This window comes from Macrobrachium nipponense, chromosome 21 (genome assembly GCF_015104395.2).
Source record: "Macrobrachium nipponense isolate FS-2020 chromosome 21, ASM1510439v2, whole genome shotgun sequence".
Taxonomy (NCBI): domain Eukaryota; kingdom Metazoa; phylum Arthropoda; class Malacostraca; order Decapoda; family Palaemonidae; genus Macrobrachium; species Macrobrachium nipponense.
Genome location: NC_087212.1, coordinates 6139670 through 6163867, shown reverse-complemented (window position 1 = coordinate 6163867; position 24198 = coordinate 6139670). Strand labels below are relative to the sequence as shown.

Here is a 24198-nt window from a genome sequence, read left to right as displayed (position 1 = left end):
ACCAACTGATCCCCTCTGTTTTAATTTGTCATGGCAACATTCATTATTTCACAAAGCCTGGCATCGTTACATATAGATTTAGGAGACACTAGTTAACCACTGATCCAAAATATTTAAACATTACTGCCAGATTCACATACTTTTTAGGTAGAAAACTTCATGTAATAGACAAAGGGATATTTAGACTAAAGACAGGTGCAATTTGAAACATCAAATTTGCAATTACACTTGAAAATTGCCCCCAAACCCATCACAAGATGACCATTTTAAGCGTACAGAGCATTCAAAGTAATTTTAAACCCTTCAAAATATGTACAAATCTTTTATGAACGTAAACACAATATTATGAGGTTACTTCACATACTTAGGACAAAAAACAAAAGCCCCTCATCAAGACCAAGAAATACATAATACATTATTTACATGTAACATTTATGAAGCAAATGGGGTCTATCATTGTAATTACTGTCATTCATATAAAGGGTTATTTTTTTAGGACATGAAATACAACTGGGCAATTCCGTCAATTACAATACTCTTAATAATCATGCATGGGTTGTTATCTGTTGGTTTAAATTCCAAACCCCCTACCAAATATACAGCAGTTTTTCTCTTGTGTACCTATCAAGTGAAAGAATGCATATAAATGTGCTTATACTGTAGTTAAAATGGCAGTTTAACTATTGGGTACTCCTTTAGAAAATGGGGAAAAATGTCACCATGTTTTACATGTCAAACTATTGCTCCTTTATAAAATGATTACATCTTCCACGTTATTCTTGAATCTCTTAAAATTAAGTAAGAAGACTAAATATATAATGTACAATACAGAAACCACAAAAAAGGCAATTCAAAGAAAAAATTACTTAATAGCTTTAGGGTAACATTATGTGAAATTGCTTTTAGTAGGTTAAAGTAATGATATCCATTTATTTTACTGCCCTGTTAACACAAAGCAGATTATAACATCATTCATACTTCTATCATTACAATTGGAAATAAGATTTTCTTGGCACCCCACTCACTCTAATTCATTAAATCACAAATTAATTGAAAGAACAAGACTGAGGTTCCACATAGATAATTAAGGAGGCCCCTTAGGGATCAACAAAGTGCAAATTGAAGAACAGGTGGTGATAAAGAGGCGTTATAAGCCTTTTTAAAGAACACCTAATTTACACATTACATAACACTCAGGAGTACTTGGCAAATAAATGTTTGTTTAAGAAAAAATTAGAAGGGTAACACACTATAACATCACTTTTCAATTGTGGAGACCAGATTCACATACTACCAGCCAATACACAACTTCTTTGAACTAGATTTTTTTTTAAACTCCTTTTTCACTGCTTTATTTTGTTGGTTCTGAACCAACCTCTCTTACCTTTGCATAACGTGCTATCATTAAAGTCCAAAACTACACAAGAAAAACTGATGAGGTACACTTTAGACGATTTCTTGTGTAAAGCCATCTAATCAAAGAAAGGGTTTTCATATGTAGAGAAATGTCCTGTCTTAACTTTAATATAAAAACTGTCAAAAATATCAGTAATCTAATTTATAGACAATGACACATCTGGGCCTTTCAGAAGGAATGTTGAAGCCTACAAGTAACAAAGCAATCCTCCCAGAACTTTAAACAAACATGATGAGGTCTCTTAAGAAAATCACTTAAGTAAGAGTAACAATTTGCTGCAGACAGTTGCCAAATTACAGAAAAAAGTTCAGAATTAAACCAAATGCTACCCCATAGAAAAAGGAATGACTCGTAAGCCAGTATTCTCTAAGAATACAACATGTGCTTATCTTATCCAGTTTTTACTGGATTATTATGTTATTTTTAAAGGCAGTTTGTGGAATATCTTGGGAATGAACGAGAACAAGGCATCTTAACTACCATGTGAACAATTTTATTTAAAAGTCTGATAATCATGTTTTGGCCATTTTTCATTCCCTAAATTTCAATTCAAAGTTTTTTAAAAGAACAGAATTTATGAATATAAATTCTAATGTTTAATTCAATTATCTCTATCTAAAAATTGCCACAACAATAAAAAAAAATCCTGCATGCCTTAAAATAACCTAAAAGTAGCCTGAAGAGGCCTAAATTTCTATCCGTTATTTAAAGTAATATGATAAACCAGATACCCAAAGTTCTCAATGGAATAGTGGATAATTCTTATGTACAAGTTTTTAAATATAATAGTTTCAATATACCGGAGATTGACTGCTACAAAAGTTACTAACCTCATTGCTCCCTGAATGTGAAAATATGGAAGTGAACTTTCACTAAGGCGGCCAGTATATGAATGCATGTTCCTAACTAAGCATTCATTAAGTATACTACAGGAGAGCCTCTCTATAAATGTTACAATTTCAGTTTAGGTATAATCATAGAAGCACCTAAACCCTTATGCTTAAGTAACTGAAAGCCAAGTATAGCTATAAATACGGTATTGTTAAATACATCATGTTATTGGGTAATTATTTGGACAGTCCAGCTGCTATGCAAACATCACAGGCTTAAGATTTTTACCAAAACAATGACAGACCTATTTACCATTGTTTAAGTAACCTGCCCTTGGTTTTAAAGCCTTGATCTTTTGCTTGTTTTTACCAGTTAGAATTAACTTCATATTTTTCGTATTGTAGAAACTAGATGTGAAAACAGAACCTCTGTTAAATTAGTTATAAAAGACAATTAGCCCACAAGCTAAAAATCTTACAAATGCAAGAAGTAACTCTAGCTTCTTTATGAGGAAGAAACAAGATAATAAACGCAAGTTCCTGGCTATGGTAAACAGCGAGCAAGTCAAATATTTCTGTTTTTTCATGTTTTGGAATACAGTTTAAATTTAAATTATGAGCAAATTAAGCCAACCATTATAAACACTACAGTTTACAATATTTATGATAACGAAAACCAGTGAATAGCTTACTCTGAGATATGTACCTCATCAAGTTTTTAAAATGGTTTCTTTTATTTTGTGATTTGTCATAAACCAAGAACAGAAAGTACATTCATGATGTAATTACACTTCCACTTTAATGCAAATACTGCACACACACATGATAAAGCTAAGGTTTTTATTATAATGCAGGTAGACAACAGACACTTCATTTTAGCATACAGATGAGTATTAGTGCACTGTTAAATTTCAGCCATATGTAAGCTGGCAATCCAATTTACTATCATTCCTTTCTCAATTGTTAATAAAACATTTTAGAAAAAATATTTTGCAGGGGTTTCAACTTCAGGAAAAATGGAAATTACCACAAATCTGATACTCTGAAATTATTGTAGATTAACAAAAATTACTGTCAAATTGTGGTTGCTCTGTAGTGAATAAACTCAGAAGTTTGCCTTGCATTTTAATTCATGACAGGATATTTTGCATGAGAGTTCACAATAGCAATGAAGGAACCTGGAAAGCATGTAATTCATACACTGTCACATAAGGCTAACAGGTTGTTGACTCACTACAGACACATCCATATACATCAAAGGGTCTCTGCATTGTTTTTTTCCTGAAAACTACATATCATATGATAAACAAACACTACCAGACATCTACCATCAACAAATTCACACTGGCAGATGATACTGTAGTTAGTACTGTAGCGCATCTACATTATCAACAAGAGGAGTAACTTGTACACCTGTATACTATATTGACCATCACTATAAATACTTATCAACTACTGACCTGTAAGTAGTAAATCCTTACCAACTAAAACTAACTGGTATAAACTGATGAAACATTTAAAAAATGCAATATATACTGCAACTTTTGTCAAATTTTAATACTGTAAAAAGATGACTAAAAGCATTTAAGCTTTGATGGATATGAAACCATATGTGCTGCAGCATAACTACATGAGGTGCATTGTTCTGAAGAAAGAACAGTAGGTGGATGCAGCAAGGGGACAGCACATGGTACTTTAATTATACACTGTCTCACCTTTTAAAAAACTCCTTGACTCCTTTAAATTTATTTTGCTTTTCCTGTTTATAAACATGGTTATTAAACATCAAAGAAAAAAATGCATCATGATGTCTAAAAAGTGTCCAACAAACCCTAATAGTAAAATATCATTAATATTCTTGTCTTGCTACCAAAATATGACACAATAAACTAATTTTTACCATCAGTACCATAGGTAAAAGCTTTTTAATACTGTACAGTAGTTCTCATATTCAAATAACAATGCGTGCAAAAAGAAAAAGAAAGTGAACTGAATTATTAGAGAATCACTGAAAAATGGTTTATTACCGACTAGGCATCTAAACATGAAAATGAAGCAGTGTTTATTAATATTCAATGCCATCCTGGACTCTTTTATTTCATAATAAATTAATAAAAATATTTCTTCCATGTCATGACTGGATAAATTTTATCTGCTAAATTTCATCAGCTAATGAAATGCATTAAAAATGAAATATTGTAAAAGTATAAAGAATTAGTTAAACACTTGTAGTTACTTTACAGCAGAATTACAGTCATTACAGTAAGACGTTTTTCTAAACAAGGTACAAAATTTTACCCAACAAAAACCTAAACATCCTGTTATAGCTGGAGTCTTTTGAATTACAGTTCTCAATGAATTTATCTTGTTCTAAAAGCAAAATGATAGGTTATAAAATATAGAATGACAAAATAGATACTTATAGACAAATGTTCTCTTGTGAAATATAGCTTAGCCTAGAAAAACAGGACTCACACTATATAGTGCTGAGCATATGATAAGATAACAATTTTTTCAGGAACGAGTCTCAGTCAGCCATCACACGATTTTAGATGGTGGTGGTTACCAACTGTTTACAAGTAATCTTCTGTAACTTGGAAATTTCACTAATCATGGACTCGGGGTCCCAATGTAGCCAAATTAGTGGAAGATTACCTGTATATTATAATAACCAGACAACTGAATTGACATTCTTAAATATGGTGGCCCACAGGAATTCTCATTAGCTTTATATAGATTCTATTTAATCATACTGCAACTCCTTAAAAATTTATTTACTGGATAATTAGAAATGTTGAAGATTCTGACAAAATTTCTTTCAAAGGTTTATTTCCAATTACTTGACATGTGCTGTTGGGTGAAGAATTGAGAATAATAACTAAAAATAATGTTTGGTCACCAATGTAATTCTGCACTCTGCATTCAGGAATTGAGTCATGTGGGCTATTCATGAAATACATGTGAGTGAAACAAGTGTACCAATTCAAAGAACACTACGTACATGGAAAACTTCAATATATGTAGGGTTCTTTTTGCTAGCAGAACACCCCAAAATGCCAGTTTGTTAAAACCGTTTTCATCTTTTATTTTCATAGCTATTATTCCTTAATGCCTGGCATTTTATACAGATAAAGGGTTTTCGAGATAATAACAAATCACTGAGAGGAATACATATTTGTAATTTAGTTATAGTAATTGTAGCTTTGGCTGCTTTGTCAGCAACATAATTTTCCTTTGATAACCACATATGCAAGGACCCAACATACTGTATTTCAAAATTTACATGTGAAAACCATGCAATTTTTTTTTTTTTTAGCTTCAAAAGGACTTTTAGTCACTGAAAACTACAAATTTCTGTGGTGCACATTTTTAATTCTCAACTTCTGTTGTGAAAACTGATGCATTATTGGGTAGAGAAAACTGGCTAGTCTTGTTAGATAATACTGCTATTGTTGCAGTGTCCTTGAAACTCAAATTTCTATAAAAAGAGTTGGGTGAGATTTGTCCAATACGCACCATCTCTACCACTGTTTTACTTCAATTTACTTCTTCAAACATACAAACATACAGCTTGGACACTTACCTTTGGAAAAATAGCATCCATATCTAGCACCGCAGAGTGTATTTGTTCAGCACAAGGTACAAAAGAATCCTGACGTCCCTCTTGTGCTGATATAAGTAACTCTTGAATTCTCTTAGTTATTACTTCAGTTTTCCTTACAACCTGAAATTACACCATCAGTTAAATAAATTCTCTTTCTACCATAAGCTTCCCTCCTATTACAAACAATTCACATTCTCTTAATCCAGCCTCCTTCAAAGGCCCTAAACCACTAACCAGTCTTATGTCGTGGTTCTCATACTATCTGATTAGTCTACTTTGCCTATCCTTGTGTAGTGGATGAATCATCCTGCTCCCAGCCAGTAGGAAGAGCTGCCTGAACTTGACAGCCAATCAAAAATCTCCTGAAAACTCTGTAAGCTCACTTGCAGATATAAATACGATGTCTGTAAATATTTTCCTAGCCTAACTCATCCAGTATGCTACAATCATGCAATCTACCCACCTATTCACATTTTTCTTGTTATAATCCAGCTTAAGACCACAAAAACAACACAAACCTGACTTACAACCCACAAACAACAACGTAACACAAAGAGCTCTCCATTCTAAGTATACACCAAACGCCTAGTCAGTTCATCGCTCATTTGGTTACATTTTTCTCCCTCCTGCGGCCGCCATCTTGCATCCTATGACATTACAATGCAAACAGTTTCACTTCCAAACATAAAGAATGTGTTGTTATAAAACATCTTGTAAAATTAAACGACTTTCTTATACTATATTTCGTAAATGAATGACGCTCACATTTCACCAAAGCAGAAAAATAAAAATAAAACAATACTGACTAAACTTTAAAAACTGATAGGTATATAATCAGTCTGTACCCCTAGCTTCAATTGCTTTCGGTAAATGAAAGAAAAAACTACCGAAACATTAAGGAATAAATGACCTTAGTAATACAGCTATTATACAGTTTACCTTCTACTTTAAAGAAACTCACTTAAGAAAATGAGAAATTACAATAAAAACTCAATGGCATCGAGATGGCCATTCTTTTTATTTTAGTTTGTTTGAATAAGGATTACTTTCTGAGATATTGTTGTGTTATTATTACTATTACTATTATTATATTATCATCTAGTAGTTTAACTATAACACTAGTACTTACTGATCAACTATCAGCTAACAACCTTCAAAACAACTGCTGTATCAACATAACACCTGTTATCAAACACATTACTGGATTTTGGAAAAAACGACAATTTGAAGAAGCTCCAAGTTTACATCAATAAAAGGAATGACAGGGTCTATCAAAGGAAGACCTCACTGGTTAAACTAATAATATACTTTTATGCAAATACTTGTACAGAATGTATGATTCATTTGCAAACTGAGCTTAAATTTATAACATACCTCTTCCTGAGAAGGCAATGACTGATGTGGATTTAGAGGTGTAGTTTCTGTTGGTTCTAAGCTCGGGCTTCTCATTTGAGTATTATCATATTCCCCTGACATTCGCTGAAAGGAAATGTGTCACATTTATAATTTAGCAAAAATTTAAAATATTCCACATTTTTATAGTAATTTTACTTGTAAATTGTGAATATTTATAGAAATGTAAGCAATTGTAATATAATGTAACGTTCAAAAGTGTGTATGGTGACTATAAATACTTGTAAAATCAAAAAACTAAAAAGACCAAAACAAGGATGAAGGCATATGTGATGAATTCTAAAAAGAAAGAACAAAATTGAGACAATCTTCAAACATACAACATACTGTTGATGGAATTTTGATAAAACTGGTTGCAGTGATATTCCGGTCAAATAGAGTTGTGGGCAAAGACAAAACTCCAGGTGATGTATGTCAAATACTCTCTTGTAATTTTGGTACGTACTGAACAATAATCTACTTATAATGAGGTTGATCAGTGAGATTCTAATTCGCAGGCTTTACGTCTTCTAAAATACACGAGTTTTTCAAGTGACAACTAAAAATGGCAGTGGTGTGAAATTCTCAGTGTGATGCACAAGAGAATACATTTTTGGTAGGTGCACAGATCACATTATAATGTGCACTTGGAAATCATGTCATAAATGTTGTAGTTACCAAGACATGTGAGGTCCAGCAGCTGGAAAACCAACTACAATAACATAGTGTGTAATTTTTCATGTGTAGAGAGGGAATGAAGAACAGTTAAGAGAATATAGTAATAAATACAGAAGTAGGAGGACGAAGACCAGCAGGAAGCTTCAGGTAACTAAGAAATGAGCATGATTGAAGAAGTTGATCAGACATGTATTTACCAAAAAGAAAAAATGACAGAAGAAACGAAACATAACTAATTTATGTTTAACCCCGTAAGGGGAAATTGGACACAAACATTACTGATGAGGATTATAATAAATAACACACAAACACACACAAAAGTCATTAACATGTATCCTAACTGAGATTTGATAAGGATACTGGTCTTGTTACTACTATCATTAACATAGTATACAGGATTATTATTACAAAAGAATAACTTAGCAAGCAAGTTCTGTAATGCAAACAAATTAATTCTCAGTCTCAAATGAGCTGGATAGCCCTCAAAACAACAAATAAGTGAATGGTTTCCTATTGAACCATAAATCAAGATCCTTTACAGAAAATACCTGATTCTACTGTACTTACAACGGTTGCCATCTGGTAGGAGGAAGTTCGGGCTTGATCCATATGATGACTTTGGCCAGGGGCATTCGGGGGGCCTTGACGAGCTTCAAACATACTAAAAGGTCTCTGGGATGGGACTCGACTAGTACAAGTTGTACGCATATTTACCTGAATCATAGTAATGTTAACCTACTAGTTATCTCCAAACATACATACTTATCAACTCAGATTAGCAATACAGTACTTTAAATCAACATGCTTGCACACAAATTTCAAATGCTCATACAAATTACTGTGTCAATTACAACCCCAAATACCTGAGGATCAACATCTCCATTATACAGAGACTGTGACATGGTGGAAGACAACAAGGGTGGTGGTGGGGTAGAATGTGTTGGGGGTCCCAAACCACTACTTCCACTGTTGTACATTGACCGCAAATTGATGTTTTCTTGCTGCAGGCTTTTTACCTAAAGTAATGTATGTACACATAAAATTATTATTCCCAATAATTACGAGTTTCCTGGGGTAATATTACTAAAACAAAATGACTTACAGAAAAGTATTTTCAAACAAATTTAACTTTAAGTTTCTGCTTTACTCAAAATTAAAAGAAGTTTGTTTGTAAGACCAAAAAAATCCTAAAAATTAGTAACAAACCTTTTACACTACCTATGAAATAATTTCATTAAAAGTAAACTTAAATGTACAGAGTGGGACATTCTGACCACCTATCCCTACTAAAGCACTTTCACATAAAATTAACCTTAGTGAACTGATGATGGTACTTTTTTTATATATCAGAAAACTGAGTCATAAATCCATGAAAAGATAATGGCCACAGAAGCCAATGCTAAGAAATGGATGACTTATATTGGAAGACATTAGTGAGCATAATGGTCACTCCTACATTGTTATTGCATATTATCAAAAACTCTTGATCAAAACTTACAGTAGAGGTAAGTTCACTCCACTTACTGCACTATTACCACAAACCCTTTGAGCAAAACTTACAGTAGAGCTAAGTTCATTCAACTTGTGGCGCATCTCAGCATTATTGCACTGTAATTCCTGTATTTTAGCTTCACTTGATTCCAGCTTTTCTTTCATTTGGAGATATGTCTCGAGGCTGATTTCCGCCTCCATCTGAGGAGAGTCCTGATCAAAGAACTGAAAGGAATAATACTCATAAATATGGCGACCAATACAGCACTGAATGCGTTATTTGCAAGACCCATTCTTAGTAAACGACTAAAATACACAAACAAGATTTGATGAAACAATCATTCTAAATATCTGTTAAGTAGTAGCACTAACTAGTGCAGTAATAATAATGGAAAAATTGTGCAAATAGATAAATCTGGAATTTTATTTTAAAAAAAAATCAAGCAAACTTGGAATTTTATAGTATATATATAGATATATATATATATATATATCTATATATATATATATATATATATATATATATATATATCTATATATATATCTATATATATATATAAAAAATTTTTTCAAGCAAAACCCATCATTCATATATGCCTGCACTCAAGGTCTCTGAACGTCACAAAATAAACTGCACTCTTGCTCAACAAATAGAAGATCAGCAGTGGCATGGCATGTGCACCACCAAAAGCTTCAGGTACCTATTAATTAATTGCCTCACTTTTTGTGTCACCTGGATATGAAGCTGTGAGAAAGAATTCACTTAGTTTCTTCACAACCTTATCATTTACAGATACAAAACTGCAATTTAGTTTAGAAAACGTGAAGGTGAATGCCCTAGACTAGTAATCAAGACCTCAAAGATCCTAGAGAGCACTGGGAGACTATGAGGTCCACGACTAAGACTCTGGTAAGAAAGAGGGTTACCATAAGTAAGGACTTTTTAATAATGCAAAGAAAGGTTCATTTTTTAAATGAAAGCCAATAAAATTTACAATATATGGCAGATGTAAAAGCTATTAGTCCCAAGGTACCTATATGTGTAGGATGCCATATATGAATGGAAAAGTTCAAAGAATTAGGAACACACTATACAATTTTCTCTGGGACTGTCAAATTACATGGAATGGATATCACAGTTATTCCCCACTGTATATCACCTTTACAACATTTGCATATGTGCCTGTTTATCAATTTTGACAAGCACATGTTCACAAGATACCATTCATTGATCTGTGTGAAAATTTACAAGATACCATTCATTGGTCTGTGTGAAAATTTACAAGATACCATTCATTGATCTGTGTGAAAATTTCTGTCAATTACTTAAGACTGATTGTAATTGTATTTCATGGCATTAGGGGGAATTTTTATAAATGGAAAATTGGAGCAAGAGGAAAAATTCATTCTGGATTTGTTTTTCTGTCCTCTTTCAACTACAACATCATCACAAGCACTTCTTTCTTTAATTGGGCTAAGATAAAATATATGTTGACAACCTGTGTTTTACGGCATTTAAGGAGATTTTTTTTTATTAAAGTAGGTAATGAAATTAAAATACATTTATTTAATAATTTCCTGTCTCATATCTTTAAGATGATTTTTTATATTCCCTTTCCTTTTCACCTGTAAACACTTGTTACTGTTTTCAAATGTGCATAAACCGGTAATACTTGTACAGTATTTTATGGTTAAATTTTTATAAAGTATGGAATCAAATGAAAATGGAACATAAAATTTCTAATTTTCAAGATATATAGTGTTCTATGATAAATTACATATCTACAGTCTTTCCATATGGTGGTCTATGAATGAAACAGATTAAAAGGATATTGTGTAAAATATGTAAAATACTTAAATAATACAGTATAAGACATCAGATATCGAGTTATATGCTTGGATAAAAATGACAATACCACAACAACTCACTGTAAAAGGCACAGATGTCACACGATAACTCAAAATGGGAAAGTGAATGGCACCCATTTCTAAAGTTGCCATCAATTTCAATAAAATATTTGCACTTCCACATATCAAAATCCTTGATAACTAACAGAAAACCTTTCAATCACCAATCCACATTTCAATGAGAAAAAATACAACACTCACATACAAACACAAGTAGTAACAATGGTACTGACTTAAGTCCAAAAGTGTTTATATCAACACTGACAACTTTGCAACACTATAAATCTGCAATGAAAGACAATACCACCACACTGAAGAGTCAACTCTCAAGAAAGACAAAGCCTATGCATGCTGGGGCTCAAGTGAGGAATAATAATGAGGTAGGAGGGGCAATACTCATAGCTTGAGGGCATACTCCACCTAACACACACACACACTAACACACACCCACCCCACCTGATCGCACTGTTGCACATGTACCTGCCCAACTCAGCTATATGAAGAAAGGTGGCAGCAGCAGCAGCAGGTGACTTTTTTAGGGTGGTGGTGGCAGTGGTGGATAGTGCATGAAGGGAGGGAGGGAGGGTAAGGTGATAACCAGAGGGACTCAACTATAGGCATGAGGACCAGAATATGAGATACACCTTCAAGGTCATCTTCTTTTATAACATACGTGTTTGGTAGAGATTTTTAAAACACTGAAAAACATATATATTACAAAAATTTCTCTTGCCCAAATTATGCCCAAGTAAAGAAGTAAAGATGGTTTACAAAAGAATAACAATACCTTACTGATGAGTCATCAAGTAAAAATCACTGTGGCAAGTCATGACTTACCAAACATGGAATGTCTTCAAACCAGTTTGACAGGGATTACCTTGGGCCCAGATAGAAAAATGCACTGTACTCTAGAAAGATTACTTCAGACTTCTCTAGGATCTTATGGCTTTATGTTTAATACAGTACTCTGCTTACAGAAATAAATGTTACAAAAGCAGATTTTATGATATATAAAAAGTAGACCCTAGGTTAAAATTAAAAAAAGTTATTACATACTGGAAATTATACAAAGAGAGAGAGAGAGAGAGAGAGAGAGAGAGAGAGAGAGAGAGAGAGAGAGAGAGAGAGAGAGAGAGAGAGAGAGAGAGAGAGAGAGAAGCCCACCCAGCCATCTTGTCTTAAACCACATTACTTGGCAGTTCACTGAACTTCCAAGTAGGAAAATACACAGGAAATACTTTCTATATAGAAAAAAATACGGTGTATACAAATGTTTTTCCTCTATACAAAGCCTTTAGTTTTCCTAGAGTATTATTACTGTTATAACTGAGGAAAGCATAGCACACAATAAAACTGATGTGAAATTTTCACCAAGTCACTCAGATATAATCTAAAATAACTTTTAAAGTATTATGCAGTTTATGCAAAATGAATTTTTCAGTTTATGCAAAATTAATTTTTAACTTAATGTCAAAACAAGCTAGAATGCTAGTTCTTGTTTGCATAAACAGTTTTTAAGTGCTTTTCTTTTGTATGTTTACTGTAATGAAAGAATGGTATCAGTCTCCTATCATAGCTACCGAGATGATAAGTACATTCATATGAAAGGTAGGATTGCATGTTTTTTAATTGAGACAGTCTCCAAGAATGACTCCAGTTTACAAAAGAAAAAATAAAAAAAATTTTCTTTTAAAGAGGGTCAACATTTGCAAACTGAAGTGTGTGTGGCTTAGCAGTTAAAATGTATGAGCTCATATGTAACAAACAGGGTTGCCCTATTTGACAAACTTGAGGAAACAATCAATAATAAAGACTACTGGATGTTGCACCGTCTTTGGGAACAGTATGATAAAAAGCCTGCAATGTGTTTCAAAAAATGCTACTGCTCTATTGCTCACCTCATGCATTTTCCACCATCCTTGAGTATTCCGATATTTCTGAGTAAAATCTGTCTACATTTAGAGGATAAGCTCATTCATACACTTCCTTTCTATAAAATGGCTAAGAATGGTTTGATGTCTCATTTCCTGGTCAATGTTCCCATGATATTTACAAAAATTTACAAACTTATCCTTATTGATTAGACCACTTTCTACAAACAATACAAATAAAACATTGTGATTAAATATATCTGAAATTTTTTTTTGTCAGAATCAAGAACATTTTCAGTTTATCTGTAAAAATTAAATCTAAACAACAGAGTATAATAAAATTAATGTTCACTTAACTTAGTCCCATAACAGTAAGAATGTGTTAACATTCTTACCATGGAAAGGTTACACTATAAAACTAAGCACTTCTTTAATAAGGAAATTATCCCTAGTTAAAAAACAAAAAACCATCCATTCAGTTTTTTTTTTATTATGCAATGCTTTATTACTGACACATCGCAACTATCAATTGAGGAAAGTTAAGTATGTACATGGATTTGCGTTTGCCTACAGAATACTAATTCTAATAAGATGCCCTTTTCTCATGTTAAAGCAGTTTCTGTTTTGCACCCTGAGCAACTTCTTGAATATGTGTATCTGACTGTGTTCAATATATTAGATCAAGAACTTGCATATTTTCACATTTCTTGATTACCTTTCTCAAGTTTCAATATAAAAAAGTGCATACTCGATGGAAGAAAGGAAATTTTACTCCAAGAAATTTAATGGTTAATTAACCAAATGGGATATGGAAGACAAGCTGAGAAGACAATGAGCATCCTATAATTAAGGAAGACATCAAACATTGTAAAAATGAAGAAAAAAGTACAACTTGTTGTGAATGTATAAGGCAACAACAATATTCAGGTACAACAAAACATTAAAAATACGATACACCTACCTTCAAAGTGATGAATGACTAAAAGCTATTGGAAAAAGAAAGGTGTGGGGGTACATGGATATTTTCCAATAAAGAGAGGTAGAAATCAATAGTTTATCAAATGATGATGTAATTGACAAAAACAGGTACAGCAGATTGGTGAAAAGTATTACAGAAATTAGGAACAGAAACAAGTGAAGCCTAAGTCTTTTGATGAGACGTAGTGGAAGAAATAGCTAAGTGGAACAAGACTGGTCCATTTTCATGCCCTTCTGTTTTATCCCAGGTTTCTGAGAAGGTCCTCTCTAAGCGTCTTTGAAGGTTTGTTGAAGATAACAACCTGATAGCAGCACTACAGTTTGGGTTTCATACAAGCCTTGGTAATTGTAAACCACTCTTGTCGATAACTACTGTCTTACAGAGTGCTCTTGATAAGGGTGTAGAGGCATAAATGGTTGGTCTAGATTTTGGTGCAGCCTTGGCCATGTGGATCATGAAGCTCTTATCCCCAAACTTAGACTATTGGGAATAAGTGAGATTTTTTAATAATATTTTAGATGAAATTTTGCCAACTTATAATACTGACTCGTGGCGTTGGATGTAAAGTGAGTTCATTATGTTTGTTACATATAACGTACTTCGACAGCAAACCCTCTGCTCTATTCTTTACCTGACCTAGCTGTTTCTACTCACTTTATTGGGCGGCAGACTGTTGCTGCAAACAGTTGTTTTCTGCTATCAGGTTTAATACTACTCAGTTTGCTACAAACAGTTGTTTTCTGTTATCAGGTTTAATATTACTGTTTGCTAAGAGTTTGATTTTGGATATACAACTCAAATGGGGAATAATTAGCTTAGTGCAACGGCAGAATCTTCTGATCTGATATTTAAGTGAGAAGCAAGTTCATTCCTGATCTCTGCTGTCTTCTCCTGAATTTCAGGTAGTATATCTTTTATTTCATAATTCCCTCAAATTTACTGCTGAATCTTATTCAAAAATGTTACATCTGCTGACTAGGGTAGAGCACCAGTGTCCCTGGGGGTGAAAGTGTTGTGAAGAAGTCCTATGGTGGTGACAGCAGGGGTGTAGCAACTGTATGAGACCCAGGGTCTAGACCATGGACCGTTTTCACTAGTGGCCGACTTGAACGAGTGACATAATACTGACAGATTGTCCAAAGACATAAGCAGGAATCTTGGGGGCACAGCGTTTATACTTTACTGTATTTATATTTTACTGTATTAAAAATGACCACAAATAAAGTGAGAGAAATACTGAGTTAATATTCTCCATCATTCAGAACAACAGTGAAACTAATACTCTATACACTTTATAGGGTTATTTTTGCCCGCTACTTCATGGTACCCTGAGAGAAAAAAAGATCCCAAATTTTTCATTCTGCAGGTACTCACTAATGCTATCTTTTGATAAATGCAAGTATAGTTACTGTCCATGGTATGATAAGTATCTTGGTCAATTCTGAGTTTCAAAATTTGTATTTAACTAAAGCAAGGGCAAAAGTAAATGAGCAAAATTAACCTGAACAAATTCTATGCTCCCTATTAACTTACCATAAGAAAAATACTTGCAAATATAAGAGCAACCATATGTAATTTTTCTTTGAAGGAAGTACAACTACATTATAGTGCCTCTCCAATTATATCGCAAATTCACAATCAATTGTATTTTTCCTTGATACAAAGTGAAGTCTTTTGTATGGTTATGGATAAACTTCAGCAACAGCTAGTTCAGTTGTTGAAACTTGGCTACAAAGTAGGCAATTAAAGGTGGCAGGGTACTGTCTACTCATTTGTAAGTAACCTAATCACTTTTACTTCAACTAAAGAGACAAATGTGAAGATAGGTATCCGTGGCTATCATTATTATCAATTAGTTTACCCAGATAAATGAGCTAATTTTTTTTTACCTTACAGGATTTGTCCCTATCAATGATAAAAGTTTCCATTTTAGTTTTCAATTTGTTTTTTTAAATACTATATACGCATAATTAGATAAAACTGAAAACTATGAAGATCCAGACAAAATTTCCTTGGTTGTTTCCAAAACTTGACATCATTGATTAAACTTTGGACACAAAAAAGTTTTAGAGTTAGTTTTACTCTAGTCTGTACAAATAGGGACTGGATCATGTGGCCTATTCATCAAATATCTAAGGGTCAAATGCAGAGGGCTACTTATCCAAATTCAACATTCACATAAAGGAGCGTGACGGCCAAAGAAAAAGTGACTGAGTAGCATTGGGCCAAGTAACTTATTGAACACCACCAACACACAAATAAAAATATCATATTAATTAATACAAAGGCTTAAATACAAAGTAGAGCTCTGTGACCAACGTACTGGAAAGTCTTATAGACTGAGTAACGAATAAAGGGAACGAGACTAGTTTACTGACAAGCGAGTGGGCAATAGCCTACCAATCACCTCCCTTGTTGCCAAGCTTTCAATAACTGAACCAGCTGTTGCTAGAGGTTATCAATACCCATACAGAAGATGAGGGTTTATATTTTTGCAGGAACAAATAAAGTTTGTTGCCAGTTATGCCAGCTACTACACAGTAAAGTGCCAGAATAAAACCATTTACATATTCTTAGTGATTATTCATGAAGTTAAAAAGGAGCTGGGTCTCTTAGTGGAAAGATTTCGGGTACTACTGGCTGAATAGTAAAAGGCATAATGCACTGCAGTTGGGTTGAGGGAGCACTGATCAGCACCCTGATCATCATCTGCAGTGTTCTGGGCAAGGCATGCTACACCCACTAAAACCTACAGTAACTCCTAAACTTTAGGAGCTAATCCTATCAAGAAATCAAATGTCAACCACAGTCAAAATTATGAAAACTGAGAGAAAAAATAAATAACCATAAACCATAACCTGAACATATAACAAGATGGAATACTTACAGATTCATGGAGCTGATTCTGTCTTGTCTGCTCTGCTAAAATAGCCTTTTGCTGCTCTAGCTTCTTATGCATCTCCACATAGGTGTAATCATCTTCTGAAGCCACGGAGTCGTACAAAGGTTCCCCGTCATCCGTCAGTTCGCCCTTATTGTTATTGTTTGCATTGTTGTTGATTAATGAAAGAGGAGGAGTTTGTGTTGTGGTCACCATAGGATCAGTGCTAGATGAAATAGAGGAAGTGATAGAAATCTGTGTATGTCTTAAATGATGAATATCATTACTATTTACGGGTGAAGAGTTAGCCGGGGTGCTTGTAGAAGAATGGGGTGCTTTCACAGGTGGTATTTTAGGAGAATTAGGCATTGTCAACGTCACGTCACCGAAGTCTAGAAAGAGAAGAAGAGAAAAGAAATAGGTTAATGCCATTTGACTGGTTATAACATGCAGTATATTTAATGACACTGATGAAATGACAAATTTCTGACATCAATGATGGAACAAGAACTACAATTTTCCCAAAAAAAACCAACACCTGAAATTATATAAATACAGGGGAGCTATAAAAATAAAACACATTACCTATTAGTAAGTACAGTATATCACAATGACACGACATATTTACAGGGAGTTAAAGCTGGAGTCAGCAGTCTAGGTCTACAGTTTGTTATGGATTCAATTAGTGGTCATTCAGTTAATACAGCTAAGCGTTCACATTTAGGTGTTAACAGCTCTTCCTTAAAACTAAAGGTATGCCTTCAGATGGCTGAATCTCAAGAATTGCCATTTACCATAAACAATATTCACAGAATAAACAAAATCACTGCAATTTGCAGTCTTCTTTGGAGGGCTTCCTCTTGTGTGCTTTTTCGTCTGCGTTACAGACATAACCCCTCGGGAGATTGCTTGCTTCTCCCCATATAGATGCATGTTGAATATTGGCAGCCACATTATGTGCACATGTGGCACAGGGCTCCAAGACTGGATTGTTACATGGCTCTGCATTAGCTGGTCGTTCTGAACGTACGGTAAATAAATTTCTAAATGATGACTGACGATTCAAACTTGACTTTCGAGTAGCTGCCTTTTGTGGGCTAGGGGCCTTAGGAGGTTTCCCTACAGCACCTGACTTTCCTTGTGACATCTTCCTTTTTGAATCCTGATTAGAAGTTTCAGAGGGTGATTTGCCCAATTGATTTTTATCTTCACAATTATGCATCTGAGTGTTCCAAGGTAAATTCACATTCCGATTTATTTGGTCTGGCCTTATATAGCTTCTTGTCACCTGATTACGACGTGGTAATACTGGGGTACTGGGCTGAGAGCGAGAGAAGACTTTGGTTAGGCTTTGTCGATGCTGAGCAGCATACTTGAGGGGTAGAGTGAGAGTTCTTACCAATAAAGACCTTGCACTTCCACTGCCAGAAACAACTCCAGATGGCTTGGATGATGAAGCAGTTGGCGATGAAAATGTTGAGGAGGAAGAATTCAAAGGGGTAAGAATATCATGTGACTTAGGCATCTCATCATCCACTTTTGCCCTAGGAGATAAGAGTTGCTCTTTGATAGATTTTGTTAACTGGGCAGCAAACTGACTAGGTGAAGGGTAATCTGGCTCATAGACTTCATCGTAATCTGCAAAATGATCATCATCTGAAAGATCACTATTACTGCTAAACCCACTCGAATATTTCCGCCCAAGAGGTTTAATGGGTTCCAATGTAGGACCATCACTTCTCTCAGGACCAGGGTCAGTGTCAGGACTCCAGTGATTACTTGACTGTTCTAAAGTATCAGTGTCACAATGATGTCTGTCATCTTCATCAATGCTAGTATCAACATCAGCTTCATTAGAATCAACAGCTGCTCCATCTATTGAGTCTTGATCATAACTACCTCTTGTTACATCATCTAATGACCCATTGACTTCATCATACGATCGATAAAGTGGGTTGTTTTGAGTGAGTAAAGCTATCCCACAACCATTATCATTAGTGTAGACAGGAGAGTAATGATGAAGGGACACACCAGAGAGTGGAACATCAGAAGAAACAGATAAAGCAGAAGGCAGGGAGTCTTCCTCAGGATTGGCTGACAGATGAGGAGGGGAGGAGAGAGAGGAATGGATGGGCTCCTGTGCCCCATCAGCTCTCTGGTCAGCTTGGGTTACTGCTAGCAGGAAGAAAGGGTACAAAAAAAATAAGGAAGACTTCAAAAGTAGTTCTGACATTACTTATTAATGAGAAGTTCTAATGCACTTAACACATCAAATAGGACGAAACTTCTGTGAACTGTTAAAACATAATCTAAAAAACTTCTGTGAACTGTTAAAACATAATCTAAGTGTAAATTCTGCCTTTGAATGCTCACATGCATCTGGACATATAAAAGTTTTCTAATGATCACTAAAATTAAAACTATCAATACATAAATGTTTTTTGACAAGAAAAAACTTTTTCAAGAATGAAGTTCTTGCTGATTCATAAGGAAATTTCCCAAATTTAAATATTATCAAAATTCCTCCATAAAAATCTTGATAAAACTTAAATTTTTTTATAAATCAATGCTTCTTTCATTTAGTATAGCAATACTGCAATTCTAAAAATAGGTTATTTTCATATTCACATCTAAATCTAAAAATTCAAGTTTCAAAATGATCTAATTACGGGATGTATAACATAGTAAATGTAATTCTAATGTACAGGTGACAAATACTTGAAATCATGATTGCTGTAAATAAAATAAAATAAACCAGGTCTGTAGCAGACACATAATAAGCTATAGTATTTGAAAATTTTACAATTGCTGGTAGGGGAAAATCTTTGCAGAGGTGACTTTCTGTTTCTATGGTGGACTTTCTCTTCAGAAGCAAATAATCTGTTTTGTCAACACACATTAGGATAAACGTCCCGTAAGTGGACAGGAAGCCTCCTACTAGAATATTCCCAATCTTTTTAACTTCATATCCTCAGTAGTACATACAAAATACCTGACTTCTGCTCCCATCCAACTTGCAGAAAGAACAGTAATCTTTATTCCTAGCCGAGAATAAGTACAAATACCTTAAAACTAACTCAAATTCAGTATAGTAACCCTTTTCAATATGGTTTATAACAGGTCTAAGTCTCCATTACACAGAAGTAAAATGAGGACAATGCTAACATTTTCATGACTTGCATCATACCAATACACTAAAATATGGGAGACTTCCTTTCATCTCCTTGACAAACAGATAATTATTATCTTGTATTTCATCTCCTTTTGTCATTAGGTACTTTTACAGTATTGGTACTTAAAAAATTACTATCATCCAATCATATAAAAACAACATTCTGTCATGAAAACTTGAAATCAGATGCAATAATACTACTAATAATGAAAGTCATTTCATAACATTATAAAACCTTATATAAAAGTACAATTCATAATTGTGTGGATTTTGTGGAAAATTTCCAAGTCTGTATTCTACTGAATAGAGATTTTAAGTATCTAAAATATAATGCTATATCAAATAAAACCTACTCAATTTTGTAAAGTATAATTCATTAACCAAACACCTCAGTCAGCCTTACATTAAACCAAGATCCAGCCCACCAACTCTGAATAAATATGTGTTCTTGAAACATTTTTCTTTGACCACTATAAAATTGTTAATTCTAAATTTCCTGTAAGAAAACACAGTACATACAAATCAAACTCTACTAATTCAGTAACTAATGTCATTACAATAACATATATCTTAATATATTATGAAACAATCTTGAATGTTTATAAAATTTATGCACTTTTCATGAGAAAACGATCAAATATGACTCAATTCTAAGAAAAAACATTAATATAAAATACCTTTTTCTTTTGGAGTTCCCGTTGGAGAGGAGATCCCAGTTTGTCTACGTTTTGCATCGGATAACACATCAATTATCAAAGTGGCAAATTCTCTGGCATTAAATCTGAAAAAAACCAACATTGGCAATTCTAATAATAATTCTATTGAGTTTATTTACTGTCACAGTTTTATTGCAATCTTGAATTTGAAGTGTTGAGAACCTGGTCCTCATAACAGGAGGCAACATCAATGGGACATTAAGCAGCAAACTAACATCTATTCTACAGTACTGTATATTTAGCGCTAAGCTTTGGCTTACCGATTCGTTAGTTCAAGTCCCCTCTCTGCCAACAAGGAATTAGTTTCTGGTAATTAGAAATTAATTTCTCGATATAATGTGGTTCGGATCCCACAATAAGCTGTAGGTCCCATTGCTAAGTAACCAATTGGTTCCTAGCTACGTCAAAATATCTGATCCTTCGGGCCAGCCCTAGGAGGGCTGTTAATCAGCTCAATGGTCTGGTTAAACTAAGATATATATTTAGTTTACTGTAAGTGCTAAGCTTTGACATATTAAAACTAAACAGAATTCAAATGGATTCAAAACCAAAGCTCAAACTGATTTACTTATGGAAAAGAAAATCTTATATAGGTTACTTGTGACAGCACATTGAAAAGAGTGGCAACAGAGAGTCGAGTTTTGGATATCAGTACCTGCTGTAAAGTGCTGAACACTAGCAAATCCTAAACACCCTTTGCAAAATCAGATTTACATGAACGCACCTGTTGGCTACATCTACATTTAGCTTAGCTTCCATTTCCATCTCACTTGGACAACCCTTTTGAGCCCCGTAATACGACGTGTTGGTTTTGCTCAATACATTTACAATAAAACACTATGGTTCCACCAAGCATCAGTGCTCAATGGTACATGGATAAATTACGCCATCTAAAACTCTCATCACATTTTTTGCACCTTCCTTCATCAATACTCGGCTCTTTCTAAACTTCTTCTGCCAGACTTTAGTTCTTGGTACTGTTCCCAATCATTAATTAAACAACCAGCAATACACTTGCATTTTTCAAGTTAAACTCTACATAAATAGTAAAGATTTACATGCTTCAAATTTGCCTTATCAAATGTATTATAATGGTTTTTATAAAAACTTCCTAATACTGAACAACTTCAATCCAATAAAGAAGAATATTTCACGCACCTATCCTGCACTGTTCATTAAACAGATTCTGTTGAAAAATCTGGATTCCACAAAATATATATAATACAAATCTTATCTAAACACAAGAATATAACTTCAATTGTATACAAGGAATGAATAAACAAACTGATTGCATGGAATGAATACACACCTGGCAAGCTTTTGTCTTCCTTGGTTCCTTGTGGACGAGTACTCTGGATTAACAGGAAGAAAGGGTACAGTACACCTATCACTAACCAAAGCACTCTGATTTTGTAGAGATAACCATGTAGAATCTGTCTCCCGACGATCAACCTGCACACAAAGGAGACGTGCATTCATAAAATTGAAATGTTTTCACTGGCTTCCCAGAGGATTTGAATTTTCTTTCTGCATTAATAATAATAAAATAATTGGTTTCTTTTCTGTGAAATACAAAATTGAAACTTTTATCCCAATAATAAAATAATAAATAAGATTAACAACAATAAATATCCCTAAGCATTTCTGTTATTACTGTTCATGATCAAATTATATTGTAGTTCAGAGGTGTCTTCTATTGTACTCAAACACAACATATTTCAGTTCACCATTTCAAGCAGATGTACAGACACTTTCAAACATAATACATTTTCTTCATCAAGAGATACCTTCCAAGGGTATCCAAGCCATACAAATGAAAGTTAAATATATAGAACCTAAACTTTGAAGAGCCTTACTGATGTACCATATAGGTAAAAATAATTTACAAGAGAAACTACTTAAAAGATACACTCTGACTTCATGGAACTAAGCCATGAACTAAGTGTTCATAGAAGAAAGAAAAAATTAATATTTGTAACTATAACTTGTACATATCCTTGACAAAAAATTACATCACATAAACAACAATTAATGAGCAATAAAAAAGTGGTGTGTGCTCTTGCCTAACTAGAAAAAAAAAAAAACTCTACACCCAAAGGCTTTTATCTATCATCGTTCTCAATCTTTTCCTTTTTTCTTTTTATCTTCGTATATACAATCCCCATATAACAGATGCCAAATCCCATCTATTCACCTCCACATTACCATGAACAAAAACATTAATCTCTCATTTTACTAAGAGTAGTCATTTTATGGATGGAAGCTGATCTAGGTCTGTAACTTTCTATACCACCTGGACATTAAACAAATTAAAAATTCTTATATTTCTGGTCTTGGAACTATCAGGATAATGTTCAACAGAGATGCAATATATAAAATATGGAACACATTTGTAAGGGAATGAGTATATCCTTTAATGACTACAAAGCCCCCTTAGAAGGTATCATCGACAGTGTGGATATCACCACTTAGGGGGTATACACCTTGTATGCCAGAGCACTGCTCAAAACCTGAATTTCTCCTCAGCTTCCAATACTTATTTCTGGTTTTACTTTTTGTTTCGTCTACAGATTTAAATTGCAAAATTCATCTTTATTAATTTATGAACAAAGACAATTACCAAGTGCTCAGCACTTAAGAAGAATTGACAAAATCAAGGTTGCACATTCTATGGATGACCTAAAATGCCATTAAAGGCCTCAAAGCAAAAATTTAATAGCTATCATGCTGATAGGCATTCATCAAGCAAAATAGCTTTTATCAAGAACAGGTCACAAATATGGTTTGCTATAATGAGATCCTTATCACTGGCAACATACTGTTAACAAAACCAGGAAAATTTTGTTGGTATAAAAACCTCAAATTCAAGGCGTACCTCATCATAAACATCACATGCTAACTCCTCAAACAGGTTATTGGATAAATTCTGTAATTTGGATCTTGCTTCTTTGGCTAAATCAGACATGTCCAATGAGTTAGCCATTTCAGGAATGATCCAGTGCTGCCCCATCGTGTGATCTGGTTTACGGCCACATAGATAAAACGCTAATCTATCTGTCAACTCATATTGACTTTCCAGCAAATGTTCTGCGAGACAGGAGTGGTTTGATTCACTGAAAAAGAAAGAGAAGGTTCAGTTTCTTCGCATATTACCAGTCAAAGTCCTCTGAATGGTGGCACCATTATAAACAATTTATAAAATGTTCATAACAAAAGCTAAATTGAGTCTCGCAAGCATTGCTCTAAAAGCATTTGTTTC

At 33.9% G+C, this 24198-nt stretch overlaps 1 protein-coding gene across 2 annotated transcripts in view; it reads right to left on the bottom strand.

Moving 5' to 3' along the window:
* Positions 1 to 24198, bottom strand: part of LOC135197740 (ARF GTPase-activating protein GIT1-like) — a 60683-nt gene that overhangs the window by 8087 nt on the left and 28398 nt on the right. The window contains exons 6-15 of one of the 2 annotated variants that reach the window (XM_064224794.1): positions 23815 to 24052; positions 22249 to 22391; positions 20901 to 21004; positions 19083 to 19226; positions 17058 to 17443; positions 9482 to 9637; positions 8785 to 8937; positions 8489 to 8635; positions 7226 to 7330; positions 5831 to 5971 (exon numbers count right to left, since the gene is read on the bottom strand). In XM_064224794.1, the coding sequence (XP_064080864.1) occupies positions 5831 to 5971; positions 7226 to 7330; positions 8489 to 8635; positions 8785 to 8937; positions 9482 to 9637; positions 17058 to 17443; positions 19083 to 19226; positions 20901 to 21004; positions 22249 to 22391; positions 23815 to 24052 (1717 nt within the window). The remainder of the gene's footprint in view (positions 1 to 5830; positions 5972 to 7225; positions 7331 to 8488; positions 8636 to 8784; positions 8938 to 9481; positions 9638 to 17057; positions 17444 to 19082; positions 19227 to 20900; positions 21005 to 22248; positions 22392 to 23814; positions 24053 to 24198) is intronic. The other variant, XM_064224795.1, reaches the window with a different exon arrangement.